This window comes from Siphateles boraxobius, unplaced genomic scaffold, assembly GCF_051911475.1.
Source record: "Siphateles boraxobius isolate OS27281-9 unplaced genomic scaffold, OSU_SipBor_1 19, whole genome shotgun sequence".
NCBI classification, from domain to species: Eukaryota; Metazoa; Chordata; class Actinopteri; order Cypriniformes; family Leuciscidae; genus Siphateles; species Siphateles boraxobius.
Genome location: NW_027508799.1, coordinates 16,385,404 through 16,411,649, shown reverse-complemented (window position 1 = coordinate 16,411,649; position 26,246 = coordinate 16,385,404). Strand labels below are relative to the sequence as shown.

At 39.7% G+C, this 26,246-nt stretch overlaps 1 protein-coding gene across 3 annotated transcripts in view; it reads left to right on the top strand.

Moving 5' to 3' along the window:
* Nucleotides 1–26,246, top strand: part of iqsec3a (IQ motif and Sec7 domain ArfGEF 3a) — a 184,502-nt gene that overhangs the window by 123,481 nt on the left and 34,775 nt on the right. For all 3 annotated transcript variants that reach the window (XM_077233998.1, XM_077233997.1, XM_077233999.1), the window contains 3 exons: nucleotides 12,658–12,780; nucleotides 17,344–17,510; nucleotides 22,428–22,567. In XM_077233998.1, the coding sequence (XP_077090113.1) occupies nucleotides 12,658–12,780; nucleotides 17,344–17,510; nucleotides 22,428–22,567 (430 nt within the window). The remainder of the gene's footprint in view (nucleotides 1–12,657; nucleotides 12,781–17,343; nucleotides 17,511–22,427; nucleotides 22,568–26,246) is intronic.

The window sequence follows — 26,246 nt, the reverse complement described above, 5'->3', positions numbered from 1 at the left end:
AAATCTGCCCCAAAATATTTATAAATACTATAATATATAAATAATACTTTATCACTGAATATTAAAATACTTGTAATGTTAAATACTAGATTATAATATTTTATTTAATTCAGGAAGTCAAGAAGAATGTTACCATGCAACGATCTTCCATCTTCGGAAGTAAAGAAATAACTTCACCTTGATAGATTTTTGGTGCATTTGGGAGCTTTATTATTTTCCTGTAGAACCCTGAAAAGGTCTTTTTCAAATACTCCCCAGAAAGCTTTGCAATGCTCTGGTAATCCATCAATCCCTGGTTCTTATCATTTTTTTCCTTACCAACATCTCCACGAAAGCTTGAATTTTTTTGCAAAGGTCAAGGTGTAGGCTTAGTATTAAAATGTCAGTAGAAGAAAATCGTTTTTTTAAAAAGAATTTGTGCAGTGATGATCAGAAAAAAAAATTGATCCTAATATTTTATATCTGATCATCATATATATTTGTGCAGTGATGATCAGAAAAAAAATATTTGATCCAAATATTTTACATCATTATACTATATATATATATATATATATATATATATATATATATATATATATATATACATATATATATATATATATATATATATATATATATATATATATATATATTAGCACACATCACATGCATTTTGTATACCTCATTGGTTTCATAGCTGAATAGTGCATAGTCTTCAACTACAAACATACAGGATTTATCTGTAATGCATTTCATCTCAATACCCATTTACACATAAGTAACCTGGGACATGTACAAAGTTAAACAGGGTGTTTAAAAAAATACATTGGTATTAGAAAACAGCAGAGAAAAAGCCAGATCCAAGTGAGCACTTATTTTAAATTACATCGTGTACACTAGCGTTTCACCTTAAGTTTTTGCTCCTTATCTAATCGCCGTTATATATTTCTTCAATTCATGTTTTTGGTGTGGCAGCAGTTTCAGGCTGCTTTCCTTATGTGTTTTTTTTTTTTTGCAAACTCCTTTGGGTCTGGGGCAAATCTCCCTAATTCCCTAGCAGTCTTCTCTTTGTTTTATCAACAAAAAAAACAAACAAACAATTTTTTTTTTATATATATATATATATATATATATATTAGATAAATGCATTTATCACCTTCGGTAGGCTGCAATAGGCAAAATTTGACAAAAGTGCAGGCTAATTATAACTTTCATGCACAACAAAGATTTTTCTGGAGTTAATAAAGCCTAAAATCGAAGTTCTGCTGTGTTACTAAGTAATACTAGCCTCAGTCCAGTGCAAGTGTATTGAGGGTTCTGCATAGAAGCTGTCGTGCTGTTTGTTTGCGGTGTAGACATACTGCCGTTGCATATTAAAACAAATGCCATTGCTATTGAAATTGCTTTAGAACACGTACAAAAGGGAAAGAAAAACACATAATGCTTTCGAAGAAGCATGAAATAAACCATCAATCTGGATTAATTCTTGGGATCTCCTGACTGACCTGTCCTTTAACCCCTACCGTTTTCCAGCAGGCAAGCTTTGTTCTTCAGTGGCTCACTCTTTATTTGGAAAGGCAGGGCAATTATTCGCAATATCCCCACATTAAAACAGAGCAAACACTCCATGTTTGCATGAACTTCTCTCCAGAGGGAGAGAAACAATATTGAGAGTAGATGCTATAGCTCCTTTACAAGGTCATGCAAAGCAAGGCATGAAATTCCCTTTATTACTACAGTAAGTAAATTAAGAATCGGAGGGAATGGTCAACAGTGTAATTACAGTGTATTTACATATTTTAAATAATATTTTAACAGTGCAGTGTGATCCAGTGAGAAGCTTTCAAGTTTGGTGCAGAGGTGGTGGAAACTACAGATGTCTCAGTTTTTTTTTTTTTAAAGCCAGATGAAACAGAACGGACATAGTCAACAACACTGACTCGGAAAACAAAACTTTGTGCGACAACAATTCTTTTTTTTATTTCTTTTTTTTATTGAAAACAATTCAATTCTTTTCAATCCACAAATCACCAACATTTACCATGGATTTACTTTAGTAACACTTATCATATAAACTTTTTCGTATTATATGTAAACATGTATTCAATGTATTAAAAGAGTAATGACACATATACATTTCATACCCCTGATGTACACAATGAGTGCACTGGTTAACACTTTATTTTACAGTGTCCTTGTTACATATGTTACATGTACTTACCATAGTAATAACAGTAAATCAGGTATAGTTGCATTCAATTTTCATTTCAAACTTTTCTTTTCTCACTTTTTTTAGATAGTGGAAATCGGGGAAATAAAAAAATTCATTGGGAATTGAGAGAATTGGGAATTGACAGAAGGAAAAGAGACTATTTTCTATTGATTATAAGCAATGTCCCTTTCAAGGAAAGTCTGATCACTTGGCGGTCATGTTTGCAACACTTTCTGGCAGCTATTTTGGGCATCCTAGACCAAGCCCTATCTATTTGAATGGGGGAATCCTGAAATCTCAAAAAACTTAACATATTTCAAATCAGCAACAAAATCTGACATGACCAGTCCCATAAATGCTGTTTCTTATACTCAAATAGCGGTAAAAAAGCATATTTTTAGGCTAGACCAGCCAATTTGCGTGTGCAGTTCTAAGCGTGAGTCTCAGGTTTCTATGGGAACCGGAGCCTCTACAGCAGCTGAAGTGACGCAATGACTTTACCAATCAGAGATTGGCTCTTTTATTTAGAAGGCGGGACATATTCCACCCTATTGCGCTTTGCAGTTTCTCATATTCATTAGTAGGAGTGTACCGTCTTTGTATATCTATAGTCTTTGTTATAAGTTTGCCTTAATAGCAATGTGACTTCCTGTTGCAACTGCTCCGTAAGTGTTTTGTTTTTGTATAAAATACTTAGATTGTAGATGTGCATTTTCTTGCATTTTCTGGACTTTGGAATACTCTTTTTGACAGTGGACTGCAAGGCCTGCATAGACGAATTTCTCTCTCATTCGATTACACACCCTTAGACCTTAGACTTATTGAGTATATGGGAAAGCAAATTGTAATCAGGTACAGTACACTGTTGGTAAGGTTACTAGAATAGGTGGGCGTTTTTCAAGTAGATTTCAAGTTACCTTGTCTACTTTCTAGAAAGATAGTTCCCAGAAATACACCTGACGCAGTTGACAGATTTCATATACCCTGTCCAAAAAGAAGCTCCACTGAGAGCATCAAGACAATTTATGTTTGTTGTTTGTCAGGTTATATAAAAATGACCCCAGTGAGATTTGGGCAGACTGTGCAACATCAACAGTCTTTTGTCAAAGATGTCACCGTGTCAAACAGGGCTGGGATCCCAAAAGCATCGTAAGCCTAAGTAGATCGTAAAATGCATGCACGGATAATTTTAGACTTACGGGGCATTTCCCAAAAAACATCTTAATTTAAGTAGTAGTTGAAAATCTTTGTATAACTATGAGTGCTCTGAAGTAATCGTAAATCCCTAACTGCATTGTAAGGAGACAGGGTAATGAGGTCATCTGCAGGACAACTGGCAAATTGCACCTACACCTCACCAATTTGACTTTAAAGGGCACCTATTATGCAAAATTCACTTTTACATGGTTTGAACATAAATGTGTGTTGGCAGTGTGTGTACACAACCACCCTATAATGATAAAAACCACCCAGTGCTTTTTTTTATCCCCATAAATCATGAGCAGTGTCTCAGAACAAGCCGTTTTCAGATTCTGGGCATGTGACATACTTTTGCACAAGCCCCTCCAACGACTGTTGACTGACACTGCAGTTTTAGCATAGACCCATCCTGATTGAGCTGTTCTCAGCTGTACCCACCATTGTTTCGACGCCGGAGCAGCTGTAGACAAGAATGTCTTCTAAGCGATTGAGGTGTTTTGTTATAAGATGTAAGAATGCACATAGCAGTCATCATTTACTCTCGTTGTTACTCAAGGATGGATCTGTACCAACTGTTCGGGATCCAGCTTACAGTCTCCGGACTGATACTGGTCACGGCAGTAATGAAAGGGAGAGCGCGCACTTTATTACATTTCATAGGAGTAGTTTTAAAGGAGAACTCCGGGCAATTTTTAAGTTAATCTTGATCGTTAGACCTTTGTGAGTACTGACTATAGAAAAAAAAACGAACCGGATTGGTGCTTGCTACGCGGAGCTGCGACCGCGAATGCCCAGAGCTCCCACTCAGCTAAAACGGCAGTTATGGGGGCATCGACATAAAGAGCGTTTTTGAACCTCTTAAAAGACACAAAATGCAATTAAAATGTCTGTCCAACATAAACAGGGCCCCTTCATGTGAACAATATGCGTTTAGCAACTTAGCCATTGTTTCAACTCACCTAAATAGTCTTTTAGACGGCAAGCTGTAGGCTCGCGCTGCAGTCCCGTGCTGTAGCCGGAAAAGGTAAACAATATCCAGGTGGGAGGAGCGTTGATCATGTGCGACGAGTTATGATCAGAGTTGCTTACAAGTGAAGAAGAAATGGTTCGTGTTTGTGCCTTTCCGAATTGTGACAACAGAATGCGAAAATATAAGAGCTTATATTTTCATCGTCTTCCTTTCCATGACCTCGAGATTCTGCAGTTTGTGGCTAGTTGTATTTCAACTTGATGTGCAAACTCCCGTAGAAGTACTACGCGCTAAAGATTACCGCATTTGCAGTGAACACTTTGACAAGGATGACTACACACACTCAACACAGCGGGGCCGTTTGAAGAAAAATGCCATTCCATGTACGAAGACTCGTCGCACATGATCAACGCTCCTCCCACCTGGACATTGTTTACCTTTTCCGGCTACAGCACGGGACTGCAGCGCGAGACTACAGCTTGCCGTCTAAAAGACTATTTAGGTGAGTTGAAACAATGGCTAAGTTGCTAAACGCATCTTGTTCACATGTAGGGTCCCTGTTCACGTTGGACAGACATTTTAATTGCATTTTGTGTCTGTTAAGAGGCTCAAAAACGCTCTTTATGTCGATGCCCCCATAACTGCCGTTTTAGCTGGGTGGGAGCTCTGGGCATTCGCGGTCGCAGCTCCACGTAGCAAGCACCAATCCGGTTCGTTTTTTTTCTATAGTCAGTACTCACAAAGGTCTAACGATCAAGATTAACTTAAAAATTGCCCGGAGTTCTCCTTTAAGGATACAAAATTTACAAATGTATTAAGCACTCCCTGAAAAGGTGTGTGTATATATTTGTTTACTGTTAGTTGTAACACGTGTTTTGTGTAATTCGCTGTTTATGTTGATGATAATGAAAGGGAGAGGGAGAGAGTTTATTGGTAAGACTTTAATGCGCACTTCTTATACTGTTTATTCAGCTCTTCCGGTGATTTTCTGGAGTAAAACTGACAATTAAACTCATCAGTATATTTTTGGCCATCATTTGGACGAGGTCTGCTACAGCAGGCTTGTATTTATTTTGGATTAAAGCAGATGACAAATAAGTTATAACCGTAATTAAACTACACTATATCTGTTCTATCTTCATGCAGCAGATATTCTCTGGCTCTGTAGGCATTATTGTCTGACTCCGGGTCAAAAATAACACCGCTACTGAGAGTTTCTGTTTTGATTATCATTAGGTGAGTTGAGATTATTCTGCCACTGAGCGCGAGCTCGTGAGGCTCCGCCCTCTGTGCCGGCAGCATCAGCTCATTTGCATTTAAATGGATTCACACTAAAACGCGTTTTTCTCAGCCCTGGGGAAAAATGAAGGAGGAACTAAAAAGCGTGTCAATGACATGTTGGCATGCAAAAAACCCAGCCATGTATTGAACATGTGTTGGTTGGTTATCACAATGTCTCATGCCATCTTCGTTCTCTTCCTCTACCTCTTTGTCTTCCTCCCTGACGTCCAAGGGCACTCCGCATTAACTGCAATGTTGTGCAACAATGATATTACACCACAGCACTTTTGTGGCGCACAGAGAAGACTTCTGAAAAGCCCGAAAACATCGTTTTCCCTTCCCTAAAGTGCACTTTACAATATGTTTGGCAATACGGTGAGCCTCATTGAAATCTGCTTCCCTGCTATTGGCAGGATTATACAGGGGTGAACAGATATGCCCTCAGTGAATATCCGCTGTCCCCATGCAGCCTCCACTGTCCTTGCGATTTTTGGGCCTTTTGACCCACAGATGAGTTGCTAAAGATAAAGGAGTCATGCATGCTTGCTTCCAGGCCATTCCACTATATATATATTTGATCACAGACCTAGAAGCATGCATGACTCCTTTATCGGCCATTGACAGATGGTGTACTGATCTGGATTAAAGTACCATCAATCACCCCGATGAATTGCGGTATATGGTGATGTGTTAAATTTTTTTCCTGTATGTCTGAGATGGCCTGTCTTGATGCTGGAAACATTGTGATGTTGGCCTTCTTCCACAAGCACCATTTGTAAATGCAGCTGTTGCTTGGCTGATTCGACATTGATTTTCTCCAACCGCTGCAATCTTCTTCTCCTGGACAAGGGATCCTAAGTACTTGGGGTAAGTACTTAGGGATCCTAAGATTTTAATCCTCTGGAGGTGAACGTTCACCGGTGATCCCTCGGTGGTGAGCGCCTTGATCTTCAGGCTGAGTGGTTCAGCGAATCTGGCAACATCGTATAAGGTGTCAGTTGCCTCGGCTTTCATCCTGGCCAATATCGCGCTGTCATATACAAACACCAGGTCGGTTGTGTAGCTGTCGATGCCTTATTGGACTCCTCATTTGTCCTTGAATGTTTTTCTCATAATCGAGTCGATCACTGCATTGAACAAGATTGGGGAGGTGATATCTCCTTGACGAACCCCATCTACTAACTTTACTAACTAGCTCAAGAGTTGAATCAGTCATTCACTTTTCTCTATATTAGTCTACTTATGAGTGAAACTAACGAGTCAGATCATTTCAGACACTGAGTGCAACAGAAGCCAGAGCCGGGCACTCCATCTTCTGCCAAGGGACATGGGAAATCATTTGGTGTGACACTCACAGTGCTTGGATATTTTCTAGCTGAATGTATATTGGTTGTACACTCGTGAATTTGATATTGTCCACTATGGTTTTGGACACCACTACAACTGGTAATCCCATCAAATAGTGCATTATATAAGGGTATAGGGGGCTCTTTCGGACATACACAGTGTTGGGGGGCTCTAGTACCACTGTTGGAAAACACTTGTGTTAGATCAACTGTGTTGCTAACAGGTTGCAGTTTATAAAGATTACTGGGTTTCCTGTGGAAACTGGATTCACTCTATTTTTTCCTGATTGATATTATATTGCGTACCATAGAGAGTTAACCTGTTGATGTCAAGTTGTACTTCATGATAGCAGATACAGTAATTTGTGTGGTGGTTTGAAATAAAAATCTATACATGGAAGGCCAGAAAAGGCTTGTACAACTGCTATTTAAGTCATCCAGAAACACGGTCAACTAGTAGGCCACATGTCTGTGCAGCTTTAGTTGTCTTTAGCTGTTTCTAATAATTCAAACACTGTGTTGAATGAGAATACAACAGTGATGAGGATGTCTGTGGAGCTGGAGATGATGCAGATAAGACTTGTGATAAATGGTGAAAAAATAGACCTTTCCAGACCTTTCCAGTTTGTAATGACCTCTGGGCATCACTTGATTGGTATCAGCGACATTTGCATTAATTTAATATGCAAACACTCCAGATAAAAGACGACCATCTTAGATGTCTTCAGCTCCAGGTTCATGTTATTTTCACATTCACATAATTCCAAAATGAATGAACAGAGGAACTTTCCTCCTGCTGGCCTCCTTACTGTTGAAATGCAACTTCAGTCATGATCTTCACAATGCTCATCAAGTGGCTAATCTGTTCATCCAAAGAGTACCACAGTACTACTCTGTCAATTTACAAAACAATGGCTCTGTGGGTAGCACTGTTGCCTAATAAAAAGAAGGTCCCTAGTCCTGGCTGAGCTATAAGACCTTGGGATTTCTCCTCGGCATGCAGGATAGGTGAATTATAGATACTAAACATTGCTTGTGGGTCTAAATGAATTTATGGGTTAGTTCTGTGATGAAATCACCATCCATCCAGGGTGTCTCCTTGATTTCCACCTAAGACGCTGGGATAGGCTTCATCATCCCCGCTACCCAACATAGGACAGCAGTTTAGAAAATGGATGGATGTCTGATCTCTGTACAATAGTAATATTTCTGTATCTAAAACTCTACTATGCATTCTCTACATTCATACTTCTGCAATGCAATATCCGATTACAGTTTGACCATTCTGAAGCTGCATGCTGAAAAGCAAAAATGATGAGTTTGTAAATAATATGTGTCTTCCTGAAAATGAGCTTTAAGGAGTGTTCTGCTTTTGATGCAGAAACAGTAGATTCAGGTTTCAATTTATATTTCTACTACGTCAAAACAGATGGGGGAAGATCAAATTAGTATTAATGTTTAGTGCAGTCCTTAGTATACAAAGCATCATTGTGAACAAGCTTTTAGAGAAGGTTTTTCTGCTTGTAATTTTCATGATTTTTTATACTTTTGGGACTGCTAGAGCAACAACACAAGCTCAAGTGAGACCAAGCACTTGAATAAACCAATGAATGAGACTGTCTCTATCAAGTTTAACCCAATAGGTTTTTCAGATTTTCCAAACTGAGTAACAACACAAGATCTAAAACTGTCTTGCATATTTCATAGTGATGAACTACATTTCAGAAAAGTCTTTTAATCTAAAAAAGGTAATCGATATGAAGATTTTCTGATTCTTTTATGATCTGAGTCCCATCAGTGGAAAGATAACATGCAGGTCAAACAGGATGGACGTTACTTTAAAGTCTTTCTCTCCTGTTCTTTGTTTTTCCATCTATCTGAGGAGAAATATAAGGCACACATGGTCTGTGAGTGGAAAACAATTGAAAAGCTTTTAGATTCTCAATAAAAAAACATAATGCTGTGTTATTTTTTGCTCCCTTTTTGCATTTTATTGTTAAACAGCATTTATGTTGTCTGATATTTAAATTGTATTTGCAGTTCATGATATATCATTTTTATTTTATATTATCTGAAGTTGTGTTCACAAAATACTAAACTGATAAAAGCATAACTGTGATACAAACCCATGGTCTGGTAAATTGATGAAAGTGGGTTTGATACGGAGATATGCTTTTTAGCTACATTTGTGTGGGAGAACGCTTGGGATTTTTACATAATAGGGAGTGCTATCTATTTGTCGCTTTATGAGTGAGTTTCTTCATACAAACATTTCTTCATACTGAAAAAATGGCTGCTGAAAATTCACTCAACCATTCATACATTTGTTTACATCTGTTCAGTGCTGAGGGAACTGACTAGCAGTGACTTCCTGTGGGTCTTAACCTTAGGGTATACAGTATTGAGGGTAAAATTGTTTTTTCTTCACAAAGTAGGGTGGAATGGAGTAAAAAAGTGACTTTATGTACATACACATGCACTAGAAGGAGATGTTAATTATGGACTATATTATACAAGCAGTGTTGTGCTAGTTACTAAGATATAGTAACTAGTTACAGTTACTAGTTACTTCATTCAAAAAGTAACTCAATTACTTTGTTTATTACTTACACCAAAAAGTAATGCATTACTGTTAAAAGTAACTTTTTAGTTACTTAAAAAAAAAAACATTCTTTAATGTTCCCATTAATGTTCTTTTATGCGTTATGGTCTACACTAGGGCTGGGTATTGTTAGGAATTTCACAATTCGATTCGATTTCGATTATTGAGGCTTCGATTCGATTCGATATTGATTTATTAGCTTCGATATCGATTCAATAATTAGTAAATACACAAGTAATTAAGCACCTGAGTATATTTTTAAATAATGGGTGCAGTATTACCAATGTTTAAGAACAAATTGACCCCAGCATGTTTCCTGTCATGGTTTATTTAGCAGAACAAACTGTACAATATTGTACATGTGTTGAATACAAACCACAACTGTAACAAACAGGTGCTTTATTAACGCCTCTAAAGTGCATATAACTGTAATAGAAAGTATATTTCTTTCTTCCTATACATTCAAGTTATAAAAGAAATGTAAACAGAAAGACAAAATGTGCATACTCATAAAAAAAATGCGCTTCGTGAGGCACACGCGTGCACATTTGCACACACGTAAGGACTCTTCTTCTCTGTCGTGCGCTCGCTACGCGGTTTGGAGCTCGCGAGCTCTAGATTTCGGGAGATTTGAACTAATTTGCGTACATCAGGGAGCCGCTATCAATATGCGGGAGACTCCCGGAGACTTATTGTTGTTCCTATTATCATTTAGGGGGGCTTAGGAACATTTTTGGGTAGCTTCGGCCCCCCTAAAATAGGCCTAACGACGTCCCTGGTTGGTGGTGCAGGCTTGAACGGAGTGCAGCTACTCTCCGTCATCTTGCTGTTTTGGTAAAGCGCGTCTTGTACATCGCTGAACGCTCTCACTAGAGTGTTGCCCACAGTGCCGCCACTGGCCGGTAGGCTGAATCGATTCATAGGATTTGATGAATCGATATTGAATTGAGAAACAAATAATTGCAATGCATTGATGAATCGATATTTTTACCCAGCCCTAGTCTACACAAACACAAAACTGACTTAAACAGAAAGTAATTTTTAAACACTATTTTACTTAAGTCAGACCAGCACAAACTGAATATATCACAAGGATTTCTGAGGTGACTCGCAATGCTGTCTCGCGATCTTCGCAGTAGACGCGTCAGAGAGAAATGCACATTTCATACGGATTACATAAGCAGAGAGCAGTCTGTAGTCTGTTTTCTTTCGTTTTGAATTGTTCTGTTTAAAAGTAGACATGTCTGTGAGGCAAGTAGGCTACCTTATACGCCGAGTTTCGGTTCATTTATGAGACGAGCTCCAGTTCACGCGATTTGGCCTCCGTTTCGTGATTATCTATCGTCTGCTATACTATTTACTTCTTATTTATTAAATCCAGGCAATTGGTTGATGAAACATTGATTAAAATTAAGATACAATTAATACAAAACGAAATTCACTTTAAAGAAAGGTTTTTTGCTTTCTGTATGATTTCTCTGTGAATGTTTTAAAGCATATTTTAGTGCCGCTTTCAGAGCGCTCACGGAGAACTGTCACGTCCGTAACATTGTTTCTTCCTCATAAATGCGAACACTAAAAATAAAATAAAATAAAATAAAATAAATATTTTGTTCTGTGGAGACTGAGAGCCAACCCTTCTTCATCCGATGGGTAGTATTAGCCTACTTTGGTTTGCGCAGTGTAATTCACAGAATTACTAAACAATATTTTAGGCCTATAAAATTCAGCCCGTATAAATGTGCATTTTCTAAGCTTAGAAAATGGACTAAATTAATTTGATTCTAATCATAATGTAACATTATTGTGAAATTGATTTCTTTATAGGCTATTTGCTATTAGTATAGTAAATCCTTATGTTTTCATCCAACTAGGCTATGTGTGGGCCTTATGTAAAATACTGGACAAATCGCTTCCCTTATTGATTTGATACGGGACGCATCATTTTACTTGTAAATACGGGACAATTCCGTATTTTAAGGGACGGGTGGCAAGCAACCCTACCACCAATCCTTCAATGCGTCGCTGCTGCAAACAGGTTACGCTGTAGGCTACACTTCAGCCAAAATTAATTAATTTAAAAAAGTAACGGACAACGCACCATATGGTAACGGTAACGGAGTTAATTTATTTAAAAAGTAATGCGTTACAGTATGAGTTACTGTCAAAAGTAACTGCGTTACAGTAATGCGTTACTAGTAACGCGTTACTGCCCAACACTGTATACAAGTATATTTAAAGGTAAATAATGGCATGTGCCTGTTTAACAAGTTTATGCTTTTAAGATAAAAATGTGATCTTTGCGTGTGTAAATACACTATTGTCCATTCCAATTCAGCTTTGTTTCTCATTTTGAAAGGATATTCTTCAGCAGCATTATAGAGAGAGAGAGAGAGAGAGAGAGAGAGCGAGATAGAGAGAGAGAGAGAGAGAGAGAGAGAGAGAGAGAGAGAGAGAGAGAGAGAGAGAGAGAGAGAGAGAGAGAGAGAGAGAGACAGAGAGATTGTCTTACTGTTCTTGGATATTTATTTCCCTGTAGAAATGTGTTACTCTCTCTCTGTCTGTATCCCTGTGCACCCGCTCTATGTACAAATTGACAGCCGTTTCTCTTTCTGAAACCTCCAGCTGGCAGCTCAGCATAATAAACATGCAAACATGGGTGGAAGTAAAAATAGTTCTCGTTTATTTTTCGCTTTCGTACAGACCGCTTAAATTTTATGGAATTAACATTTCTGTGGTTCCGAATTAGTCAACGCAGAGTAAGACTTCAGCTGTATTTCTGAGGCTGGGAACGGAAACATTTTTGCCATTTAGTATATTTTTAACACAAAAGATGAACATTCTGTCATCATTTACTAATGTTCATGTCATTGCAATCATGTACGAAACAGATACAATACCAATATCCCAAAAAAAGCATCATACAAGTAGTCCAATCATAAAGTTGACCGTAGAGTCACCCCTTGTAGGGTCCATAACCTTTCACATGTCTGCCTAATACCTTGTTTTTTTCTTACACAATCTCTCCCACTCACAAATTCTGTCTGTTCCTTCATTTTGATAGCTGTGTGGTGGATGAGATGGATTTCTCTGGGATGGAGTTGGATGAGGCTTTGAGGAAGTTTCAGGCTCATATCCGTGTGCAGGGTGAAGCGCAGAAAGTGGAGAGACTGATAGAGGCATTCAGGTGAGACTCCAGACAATGTTACACTCTCTTGCACACACACACATAAACGCTCTAGCCACCTTCATGTGTGAGGGGAAGATAAGAGTAGAGGCTGATGGGATACATGTGCTTATGAACTTTTTTCATCCCTGTAGCACTTAAGGATAAAAATGCAGGCTGAATGCTCTCCATAAATCAATCGCATTTTCAAGGTATATGGCGCTGTGTTACATACAAGTAGAAGCTGTTGCACTGCTGCAATAGTTACTTTCTGTTTACATTGGAAAGTAATTGCATAGTTGACATGAAACATTTTGGGAAGTTTATATGCTTTATAGCATATTATAAGTTTATAATTATGCTAAAAGTATTAAGGTTAACACTTAAAATATTACTTTCCCTTAAAAATGTATATAATGAACCTTAACCCATGTTTCAAATTAGCTTTTATTTTAAATAGCTTTAATTTCATTTGTTTAATTTTACTTTAGTTTTAGTCATTTTGTTTGTGCCTTTGCCATTCTTACTAGTTTAGTAATTAATTACTTCAATTTAAACTTTTTTTATTTTAAATCTAATAAAAATATATTTTATTTCATCTATATTTCATAGTTTATAGCATATTTTATAGTTTTAGTTGTAGTTAGTTAAAAAATAACAACACTTTATATGAAATATCACTTTGATCTCTGCAAGAGTAGAACGTTTCTCCTTTAAGACAGATGGTAGCGCGGGTTTCCTTGACAATGATGATCTGATAATCCAAATAATCATCTTGCTAGAACAATTACTTTCCATTCATACGCAGCAGAGGCTCTTATTGCGATTTTGAATCATATTGCAGTTGCAGCTATCAACGCTTCTGGGGTGATAGCCAAATATGCTTTTGTTTCCAGCACTGGAAAAAACAAGTCTGCTGATGATCCTTATGCTGTGTGTGCGAGAGTGTTGCACACGTCTGCATCTGTCTGCGAGACACTGGTTTATAAATAACTGTGGTTGCATAACACAATCCAGCCTGTTCCCGTCTGTCTCTCCTGCATCGCCTTTGATATTTCCCAAATCTATAAAAAGATTGAGAGAAGGGGTAAATGGATGTGAAATATAACATTTATAAACAACAATACGACTTTTTAATGAATAAAAGGCATTCTTCATTACTGTAGTTCACTAAGTATCACTACTATTGCTAACACTTTAGGGTTAGGGATTCCAACAGTCCTGAAATTTTACACTTCAGTGCACCACTCATCTTGCACCATGTGTCCTACAGTCATAAATACAATATAGGAAAAATGGAAACATTGGAAAAAGTCATATTAAGAGAATATTGTAGAATATCAGTCATAGAATAATAGAATCTATTGACTCTAAGCCAATAAGCAACTATTTAGCAACACCCTACCTAGAGATCAACATAGTGTCAGCCCAGATCAGGCCCACATCTGGTACGTGTGGAATCCACGTGTACCAGATGCAGGCTGGATCTGGGCCGATACTATGTTGCGCTCTGGTTAGCAACCAACCCCAGCACCCCAGCAATCCCTGATCCATCCATTGATACCCTGATGATGTTGTGAGAAGTTTTGTAAAAACTTTCATTTTTGAAAAATTCAGCCATTTTAAGGCACATTACAATGTACAAACATCATGTAATTACTGTATATTTGAATTATATTTCATGTTTTGCCATCTTGTCGAGTTTAGGCATGTACTAACATAAGTTTTTACATGATTATAGATGATACAATCTAAAAGTAACACATTATATGAGGTATGAGGCATTTGTAATGAATTAGTAAAATTGACTATTATCTTTACAAAGTCTTGTCACTGCATCACTAGCACATTAAAGATACTATAATCATTTTCAGACATGTCCGCAAGGTAGTAGGGACTTTTACATCTCAACTCATTACATGTTGTTTCTTTTTGCATAGGCTTTGTGGAGTTTTACTTACTTCCAAAGTAAGCTTCCTTTATTTGCATGTTAAAATACATTGGAAAAACCAATTTGATATAAACAGTAAACTATGTTTAGTTTACTGAAAGCAAAAAAAAAAAGAGAAGATTTTTGCCGTGTATATGATTTTTAAAAAAACATACAAATAAATAAAAATAACACACACTACAATACTTTTAATAACCTGTTTTTACACATGGACAATCACAGATAAAAACATTTTATGACTATAAAAGCGAAGCAGCAGAAGGGTCTATTTACAAAATGTTTAATATAAACTTAGTGCCACGGGTAGTTGCAGGAAGGCAGACGGAGGCGAGGATATAATTCCAAAACAAAGATTTAATGATAGTATAACAACACAGGACAGCAGAACAGGCAGCAACACACACTAAATACAACAGAGATCGGACAGAGACTGACTGAACAGACGGATCTTAAATACAAACATAGATGACACTGATTAACAGAACACAGGTGATACAGATGATGATTAACTATTCACAGGTGATACAGATGAACTGATAATGACAGAGAAGATGACACGTGACGTGATGACAGGCAGACAAGTCCAATGAAAACAAACTAAACAGAATACAACTGTGACAATAACACCCCTCCCCGCAAGGCTGAACTCCCTCGTGCCGTAACGAGAGTGATGAAGGTGGGGGTTTGCGAGGAGGAAGAGGAGCAGGCGGAGGGCTGGCAACAGGAGTGGGCGAAGGGCTGGAGAAGGCAGGCAAAATATCTGGAGAAGGGCTAGGTTGAAAGGTGATAAGTCCAGAGGGAAGGATGAAGATCCATGGTAGAGACGATGTAGTGAGGAGCCATGGAGGCTGAAGGGCAGGAGGTTTTAGGGCGATGATGGACAGAGACAGAATCGATAGGGGAGGATGACAGGGAGGAGACGGAAGTTCGCTGGGCCTTGGTGGAGCAGAGGGTTCAGAGGGACACGGGGAAGCCACTGGCTCGGGCGACTTAGGTGTAGACGGGGACACAGATGGGTGCGGTGGAGACAGAGGCACTGAGCACCAATGAGGAGCAGAAGGGAGTGAGGAGTACAATGGAGCCGGGGGGTTGAAGGGACGGGGCGTAGCCAGAGGAGTGCAGTCCAAAGGTGAGGGTAGGTTGACAAACGATAAGGGCTGATCCGGGGGGCATGAGGGAGCCTGGTGGAACTGTTGAACTGATTGACCACGACAGAGATGAAGGAGGTAGTAGCCAAGGGTGAGCCAGTTGACTGATGGGCCGATGTGGAATCCTGGACGCGGTGGCTGGAGTGGGATCCCAGGGATCCACTGTCCAAGATGGTGCTGAGGCCTGGAATCCCCTCAGCGAGCCCAACATTCCACTGGCGTGTAGAGGGTGAGGGATGGGGCTGACAGGAAGCAGAGGAGATGAAGAGGATGGCTGGATGATGAGAGGACCCGGGAGAGGGAGGTTGGGTGTGAATTCGAGAACAGATTCAGGCTTGAGAACAGACTTAGGCTCAGGAACAGATACAGGCTCAGGGACAGATACTGGCTTGGGGACAGACTCAGGTCTGGGAACAGGTAAAGTTCTTGGGGCAGGAACAGGTCTAGGAACATGAACAGGTCTAGGAACATTAATAGGTCTAGGAACATGAACAGTTCTTGGGGCAGGAACAGGACTTGGGACAGGAACAGGCTCTGACATGGCAGCGGCCATCCAGGCTGAGGGCTCAAGCGGTGTGGCATCGGCGGCCATTGTGGCTGAGGACTCAGGAGGCGAGGCGGCGGCCATCCTTGCCGAAGACATAGGCACGGCTGACCTGGCGTGAACAGTCTCTGGCTCGGCAGGCTTGACGTGAACAGTCTCTGGCTCGGCAGCCATGACGTGAACAGTCTCGAGACTCTGGAAGGGTGGTCTCGGTGGGATGAGAGACTGGAAGGGTGGTCTCGGCGGGATGAGACTCTGGAAGGGTGGTCTCAGTGGGGCGAGGCTCTGGAGATGGTGGTTGTTTTATGGATCGGGACGCGATGCTCACCAAACACCTGTAGATGACTTCCCTCCAGTTCATTCAGTCCATCAGTGTTTGGGAGGTCAGTGGCCTGGTGGAAATTGGCCCCAATCCAGAAAAGCAGCTTGAGGGTTCCATCATTGTGGGTACTAGTGATGGCTCGGCGAACAAACTTCTCCGTGAAGGAAAATAATTATATGCTCTCTTGAGCAATAGAGACAAATATAGCCCTGTCGTTCATTTGGGCTGGTCCAATCTTCTGTCACGGGCGGTTATAGGAAGGCAGACGGAGGCATAGATATAATTCCAAAACGAAGGTTTAATGATAGTATAACACAGGACAGCAGAACAGGCAGCAACACACACTAGATACAACGGAGATCAGACAAAGACTGACTGAACAGACGGAACTTAAATACAAACACAGATGACACTGATTAACATAACAAAGGTGATACAGATGATGATGATGATGATGATGATTAAGTAAACACAGGTGATACAGATGAACTGATAATGACAGAGAAGACGACACATGACGTGATGACAGGCAGACAAGCCCAATGAAAATAAACTGAACAGAACACAACGGTGACACTTAGCTATTGTTTGTCTCTTTATTGTTTTCTGTTGTTCTCAGTCAGCGTTACTGTATGTGTAACCCAGACGTGGTGCAGCAGTTCCACAATCCTGACACAATCTTCATCCTTGCATTTGCCATCATCCTCCTGAACACGGACATGTACAGTCCCAACATCAAACCTGATCGTAAGATGATGTTGGAAGACTTCATCCGCAACCTAAGAGGTGAGACATAAGAAAAAAAGGAAGATGTCTTAAAACAAGAGCAAATTCATTAAAATTGATCAAGGGTCAACCAAATACAAAACTTTTAGTCTATTTTTAAAAGTATTTTAAAAAAACTGCACTTGAAGATATTATAATATTAATGAAGGCCAGTTAAGTGTACACTCTAAAATTAAGCAGAAATACATTTAATACAAATTTAGACTATAATGTATTTTCAATTAATTACAATTGACAATTAAGTAGAATAAAGTATGAAATTCAGTTCACTCTTGATGTCAAGGTTTATGTTTTGTTATTGCGTTTTTGTTTCTGTGTCTTTTGCTTCAGTTCAGTTTGACCTTTGTCCTGAGTATATTGGTTTTTTAGATTAAAAACTGTTTATATTGTCATTCTGAGTAATTTGTGTTGGATTGCACCATAATAGTGACATTTGAACCCACCCTCACAACAAATATAGTAAAATGGATTGTCCATCGCAACATGTATGATCTCTGGAGGAATATGCAGAGGAGATCCTGGACTTGTACCATGAAGCGTGCTGGGATGACAAGGCTCTCAAGTACATCTTTTGGAGCTGAATGGTCCGACATCTTAGGCCAGATGCTGCTTGTGGAGGATGACCACTTTCCCCTTGTTGACTTCATCAGCTATGCCCTGTGAGTGTGTGGATCCTCACAGTGGCAGTCGTTGAGGAAGAGAATCAACTCCAACTCCCTAGAGCCTGTACCATCGCAAGCAACCATCTCTCTGTTTGCTCCAGACCAGAAGCCTCATCTTCCCAGCCCAGAGAGCCCGGGAACTACTGGAAGATCTTCCCCCAAGGATCCAATGATGACACCTGAGCCTGCCACAGAACCAGAGACTGAGCCTGCAATGGACCAAAAGTTTGAGCCACCTCCAGCCACAGAGCAAGAGCTAGCCACCGTGTCCATCCCGGAGCTAGAGCCATTTGCCACATCCATTCCAACAAGGCTGGAAGCCACCGTTAGGTCCAACCCAGAGTCTGTGGTTTTGGGACAATCCACACCTGAGCCAGTGGATGAGCACTGGCTTATTGACTTTGAGACAGAGCCAGCTTCCACCCTTATACCTGCTCCTGAATTCGATATTCCTCAGCCATCCCCTAGAAATTTCATCTGGACTTGACCCAGATAATCCTACATGTTAAATCTCCCAAAAAGGGATAATATGTTCCCTGCATCTGCATTCATATATGTACCTAGACAATTAACCACAAAGGATTATAATTAATTGCATATGTAGACTATATTTTGCAGACAGGTTATTGTCAGCTCAATTGTATATCAATACTTAATCAAAACGGATTATAATTAAATATTTGATAAATCAATTATGTCTATCATAGATCGTCAGGATAATCTTTAAGGGGATTAATTTACGATCGAATCATCTGCTTGTCTGGCAAGATCATTCGATCTCATCAAACCTTACAAAGTTATCCTACTTTATAGACTTTCAAGAGAAGCTATTCCTCTGGCGACAAGGAATAACTTTCCTGTTCTATAACGAGACCTCTTTAAGTATCAATAAATTTGTAAAGCACGTAGCTGGATCGTACATTAAAGGGACTTGTATATGAGCGAAAGATAGCATCAATAAATGAATATAATGAATTTAATAAAGGAAAACTACGTATACGGTTACTAACGTTACAAGGAATAAAATGTATTTACAACAAAATACAACGACAATGAAAGAGAATGCATCAATAAAGAGAGAGGAGAATGAGAGAGACAGAGAGAGAGAGAGAGAGAGAGAGAGAGAGAGAGAGAGAGAGAGAGAGAGAGAGAGAGAGAATCTGGAAAGATCAGTGGCAAATTACAGACCTTAAAACCTTTGAGAGACAACACGGAAAAACACATCTTAATGCTCTGAACGCTCGAAAAACAAATATCTACTTGCACAGTTGCTGGTTGTGTGGCTGCTTCGAAGGCATGTGGATGTGTTCCGTGGGAGAGTCACATGGCCTCCGGATGGGTCCGGAGCGCGCACTTTCAAACGAAGGTTTAATGGTCTCTGACGTAAATTACCAAAGAAACAATTCAGGCTAAGTTCACTTACTCGTCTGAGGAAATGAAAAAAGTGGAAAGGAAAAATAAAACTTAAACAAACAAAGGAAAAGATCCCCGGAGGGCGAACACGAAGCAGTTACATGGTGATGCGAGGAGGAGAACGAAGTAAGAGAGGGAAGGCAGGGGGGTCAGTTCTCTTAAAGAAACTGAAGTCCACACCTCTTTGGGGAGCCCTGGCCAATGACATTCAACAAAACTTTGGCGGGCCGAATTTATTTTGTCTTGTCAGGACGGTCATTCAGATGTTTTATGGCCGTGGCCGAATTTGGTCAGAATCATTCCAAAATATGGTACAGCATAGTAAAATACATTTTACGGTATGTTCTTATACAATCATGGCTTGGTCAGCCCCAGGAGATTCTGTAGGTAGGAAGAAAGACATGTACGGAGGATGATATTGCAAAGTTACATTAAAAACATAATTAAAATCACTTGTAGTTTGTTTAGAACTACTATACACTCAGATACCTTCATAGGACCTGGGTAATCGGACGAAGATAACAACATATCAAATATATCTCAGTAAAGTCTACTAAATGAGGAAATTAGTGAAAGTCCTTGGATATGTGTGTGTGTGCTTGGGATATGTGTGTGTATTTCTGGCCGCCTGGCCTGGCTCTGAGGAGATAGTGATCTCTTTTGAGGCCTGACCCCCGGCTGTGTGTGTGTGTGTGTGTGTGTGTGTGTGTGTGTGTGTTGTACGCAAGTTCCTTCTTGCTGTGAAGGGAGAGGCTTGGTTTTAACTCAGTTCGCTATGACAGTGTCAATGAACACCATTAGTAACAGACTCTGTAGTGCCCGGCCTGAGTTATGGACCAGAGTCAGAGAGGTTAGAAGCATTCTTACATGTATAAGTGAATGAGTCGTCCTGACACAGTCCAGATACGCTACATACCCTACACAGCCCTTCTGCTCCACCTTGGCTCTGCGCTCCCTCAGCCCAGCCATGGTCCGCCATCTCTCAGGCTTCACTCCACCTTGGTCACTTGCCCTGGTTTCGCCACAGACTTCCGGGCTTCCAGCTGTGCCTCAGCTCAGCCATCCACCATTTCGACTCCACCGTCCTTCCGGCTCCTCCGTTGTCCTCACTCCCTTCAGTGTCACCCCGTTCTGCCAGGCCATCGTTTCCGCCTTGGTCCCTCATGCAGACTGCTTCACCTCGGACTTCCTGTCCTGCACTGCTGCCCGTGGCCCTAGTACTCACGTTTTCACTGGGCTCTCCAGGCTACGCTCAGGAGGTCCATCTGGCCCCCACCTTGGCTCCTTCCTCCGTCGGCTCTGGTGTTCCCTTCTGCAACCTCCTCCAGTTCCCTTTCCATCACCAGTTCTTTGCCCTCCACCTGAACCCCCTCCCTCCACCCACCTTTGGACTATAGGTTGAGTCTCAAGGACATGCCGTGGGCTTGGGGAATACTGTCAGGTTTATGTTCTGTATTATTGTGATTTTGTTATTGTGTCTTTAAGTTCAGATTGACCTTAAATACTCTGTTAGTTTCCTTGGTTACTGATTAGCCCCACCTGTGTCTCATTTAGTTCTTTCTGTATATACCAGTTCTCGTCAGTGTTAGACGTGTGCTTATGTATTCTCTGAGGATTCTCCTGAGTATTTTTTTGGGGGATTAAAGACTATTTATGTTGTGATTCGGAATAATTTGTGTTGTATTGCACCATAACAGTGACACTTAGTATATTATTCTAAAGTATATTAATTCCTTAATAAGTACTCTTTTTAAAAGCATGTTAATGTGTACTTTTTCATAAGTGTCATTTCTCATGCTTTGCATTTTTCCTGCCTTTCCTTTTGTAAATGCAAATTGTTGTTTTCTAATTGGTATAAAGCATATACACACACATACACATACACGTTCATTTCATCATAAGTTGGGTCAGGGTCATTTCACATGACTAACTGAGTGGGCGAAACCTAATTAAGCATCAAAATATAATGCTATTGAAAGTGCCCTATGGCACATTAATTTAATGAAAACCGCCCAGTGACATCAGCGCTCCGTTAATCTCACAGTGTAGATTTTAATTTTCCATTACTCTGTGACACAAAAAAATCTCTGCACAGTAGAAGATCTCACGTGTTCTCCCTGTATTGCTTTTTTTCCTATAAATTCCAAAAACTCTTACCACTTGATCCACTCTGCTATCAATCCCACAATCCCACACATCACTCAGCCCTCTCCCGTAGGGTAAGGAAAAAAGAAATATATTTCGAATTCAACTTCTTCATCTATCTCCTCATCTGATTTTGCATAACATCCCCTGATGTTTTCGTGACTCCTCAAGTCTCCCTATAATTTCATTAGGCAAATCTGTTTTGCTGCATATTATGTTCATAATGCAGATCTAGCCTAGTAGTTAGATAAACCACTTTATCTTCAGACAAATTCATACAATGGATAATACACATAAAGTTTTTACGCAGTTTGAAAAAAACCTTGACTGTTCTTCTAGACTCATTGTAAACAAATACTTATTAACAAAAGAACAGCTTGATAAAGTTTAATAGAACTTAAACTTTGTTGACAAGATATGTGGCACATAATGAAAAACGATGAAAAACACCACAGGAGTGTTGTGGACAAAGAATTGTGGAATTTTATTTACTTGTTTGTCAAAATGGTAAATTACACAGAAATACAATTAGATGTGCCTAAAAGATGTTTATTTTGTTGTGTGTTAAAGGCTGTTGCCTAATGGCAGGATATATAATATTATGTAAAAAATTATTTTTTTCCGTTCATTTATACTATTCCATACATTTTCTGTTTTATAAAATCAAATTTGATATACTTTGTGTGTTTTTACTCAGGGGTTGATGACGGTGCAGATATTCCACGGGACATGGTAGTGGGAATATATGAGCGTATTCAGCTAAGGGAACTGCGATCGAATGAAGACCACGTCACTTATGTCACCAAGGTGGAGCAAAGCATTGTGGGGATGAAAACGGTGAGTTTTCGGTTTGGGCTTTTCTATGCAGGTAATATCCATATCAGACTGCATCCAAATATTTTCTACATGACACTTGAATTTTTCACCATTGCTCCAACATAACTGAATATATCAAGTTATTATTTTGATACGCATACAGTATACAACCCTGGGACCATATTAAAATACAATAGGTGTCCTGCGATTTCACCTTTACCATCTCTAAATGCTGCATGCATGGAGTGGCTTAATATAATAATTCATTGGGCAGCTGGTGATTCATTGCAGCTCATGCCTTTAGCATTGCTGCCATTCCTCATTACTGCAAAACTGTGGCATTGAATAACCTCACAGGTCTTCTTTTTCTTCATTACCTTATTTTACATTCACCCCTCTATGAAAGCTGTTTCCCACACTATGCGGCATGTGACGTGAAAATGAACCACTATTTTTTTGCCAGTAAAAACATCTTAATCATGCAAATTTTACTTGAGAAGGAAAATTATATATTATGATTGTAGAGCATATTCCGATATTTTAGAGTAAATTATTTGCCTGTTTTTAATTTTCCGTTCTAAAATGTGTTTGATTTATGCTTAAAAACTTGAATTTAAATGAAGACATTATTTACTAGTGGGGTAAGAAAAATAAACTATTCTCTGAAAACGTTTTTGATGTCTTATACAGCTTTACCCCTCAAGTTAATGTATGTTGTTTAAGGATGTTTTCCTCCCGGAGGAGGGAGGAGCCAGGGTGGGGACGAAGGCGAGAGTAGCTAGGGCAGAGACGTAGGCAGGAGTAACCAGGGTGGAGATGAAGGTGGGAGGAGCCAGGAAGTAACCCCCAGCAGCAGAATCAGGATGCAAGCCCACTTAGAGGAAGTACCAGGCAGGACTAGAGGGACAACTGACTGAGACTGAGATGGTGGTGTTGGAGACCCAGGCAGAGCCGAAGAGCCGGAGAGACCAGGTGACATCGAAGGATCTTGAGAACAGGGCGGAGCTGCAGCGACGAGCGGCCGAGGTGGAGCCAAAGTGTCCGCTGAATAAGGTCAAGCCTGAAGGAAGAAGGAGTCTGACACAGCCAAACGGGTGGGGGTACAAGTCACAGATGAAGGGCGACGACGGACCAAGGTAGAGCCCAGGGGGCGAGGAGCCAAGGTGGAGCTGATGGGGCGAGGTAAATTGATGGGTTTGGAGGTTCTAGGCGGAGCCAGAGGGTTTACACTCCAGGGTGTAGCTGGCAAACTGGAAGCCCCAGGCTGGTCCAGAATATTAGATACAGACAGTTTAGGAAGGAGGCAGCAAAGACAGGGACAAATAACTGGGTAGCCCAGGCAGGGGTTTACAAGACAGCCTCCTTGACCAATACAGGGCAGGTAGAGTTTTAAAGCGGGCTCCTTAGTCGAAACGAGACAGACAGATACTTCAGGAATGGCCCTCTTGGCCGACACGGGACAGGCAGATAATTCAGTAATGGCCTCCTTGGCTCACGCACCTGGTCAGACATGTTTTCGGGCTCTTGCTCCAGGATGACCATGGGCTCAGGCAGTGGCGCTGACATGGTTGCAGGCTCATGCTTCTTGTCTGCATTGGGCTCAGGCTTGAATTCTCCTTGGGTGTGGCTGAAGTCACGATGTGTATGGTGTGGATGTGTACTGTGGCTTTGTGATCCTCCACCATCTCACCAATGGTAAAGGGGATTCCGCAATAAAACCGGACCCAGTCCATGGTCATCTCTGGGCAGGTGTGCTTTAGTCCACGGATTCAAACCTGCCCAGAAAAGAGGCTGGCGTCATCATATTGGATGAGATGTTGCAGATCCAAAAACCTCCACATGTGTTCCTTGAAAAACAGAGCCCCCTGTTAGAGGAGGAGGATATTATCGGCCATTAGATCCATTGTGCTGGGTCTGTTTTTCTGTCACACTCACGATTGGTGCAAAGAAATAAAAGAGCTGGATCTAAAGACAGGCAATTGATTTTAATTCTATTGATACTAAGACTTGGCAAGACATGAACAGAACAACATGCAATGAACTGAAAGAAACACAGGGCTTAAATATCCAAACAAGCTAATCAACCAAACAATCAACAGGTGTCCAATGTGATCAATCAAATTAAATACAATGGAAACAAACTTAACCACATGAAACGGAACCAAAACACGTGCTAATCCCACACAAAACAAACACAAGAACAGATCATCCGTGATAATCATCCTCATTATTTCTGCCCTATTCATCAGTACTGGCTCAAAGATAAAACGCAATTTCTCAATAGTTCATTTAAATCACTCTATCACTCTGTTCAGATGTACCTCTTTTTTCCCACATAGATGTATGAGCACACCTGCCGCTGTCATTAAAAAGCCTTTTAATGGCTTTTTTGTTTTGTTCTCATAATGTCTGGTAGAGGACAATGCCTTAATCCAGAAATGGGTGCAGTAATGCAGTGTGTGTAGTAATATTAAGTGATCAACTAGATGAGGATTTTGTTCTCTGAAAACATTAAAATGCTGTAATTGTAGACCTGAATCAGTAACATGTATGGCACTTTACCACATGTGTGTTTTAAATATGTTTAGTTCTTTACTGGGTTTGCTGTTGATGTTGCTCAGGGCTGCATTTCCTAAAAGCATTGTAAACCTAAGCAGATTGTAAAGACCGTAGGTTCTGGACCATTGGTTTTCCAAAACATAATGAGAAGCCTACTTGGATGGCAATTTTAGGCATCATATGTGCCATTGCGTCAAAAAAAAAAATAAATAAAGAACTAAATTCAACATGGTGACTGCTCGAGAGAAATGTCGACTGTAAAATACTTTTTAACTATGCTCGGTTTTAAAAATCAGTTGTAAATCATGCCCTAATGCTCATCATCATAGTTATTGTATGGCAACTGAGCATATGAAACCCTTTTACTAGATATTTTTTTATTTCTGGCAAACATATTCCTATAGTATTTAAACAAAGGCAATGCAGAATGAAATATTCTGTTGCTAGTCAGTCTCTCTCAAGGTTCTTCAATTGAAGATGTTCTCCATTTGCTGCAATGCAGTCTTTCTCTAGTGCTTAGCAACTTAGCGATCATAGAAATCAAGGACTTTATTTATCGAAATCATTTTACATTCACCAACAGCACAACTCTAACTGGCTTACAAAAATGTTTCATTCTCTGATAGCCAGTAGTCATATTTATTCACCTTACACTGAAAAGCAAACAGAAAACAAAAACTGATTTAAATAAGACATTTTTATTTCCTTGGCATGAATGGATTATCAGAATATATTTGGTATACTTTTAGTATAATACTTTTTTTAAAAAGTATAATTTTGACTTTTTTTTGTGTGTGTGTGTGTGCATTTGTGCATAGAGGATAATTCTTCATTAAAGAATAAGCAAACCATCCCTAAATAGACCCAATTTCTGCTGCAGAGATTTTGTGCTTAAAATCCTTATGGAGAAGCACTATGGCTCAATATAATATATAAGGAATTGTGAATGATTTAATCCTGCAGCCCTCCAAGAAATATGGAATAATTAAATTGCCACCAGCAGCTTTTATTTTACATATAAATTAGATAAATAAATAAATATATATATATATATATATATATATATATATATATATATATATATATATGTGTGTGTGTGTGTGTATGTATATATATGTATGTATACTATATAAATTATATA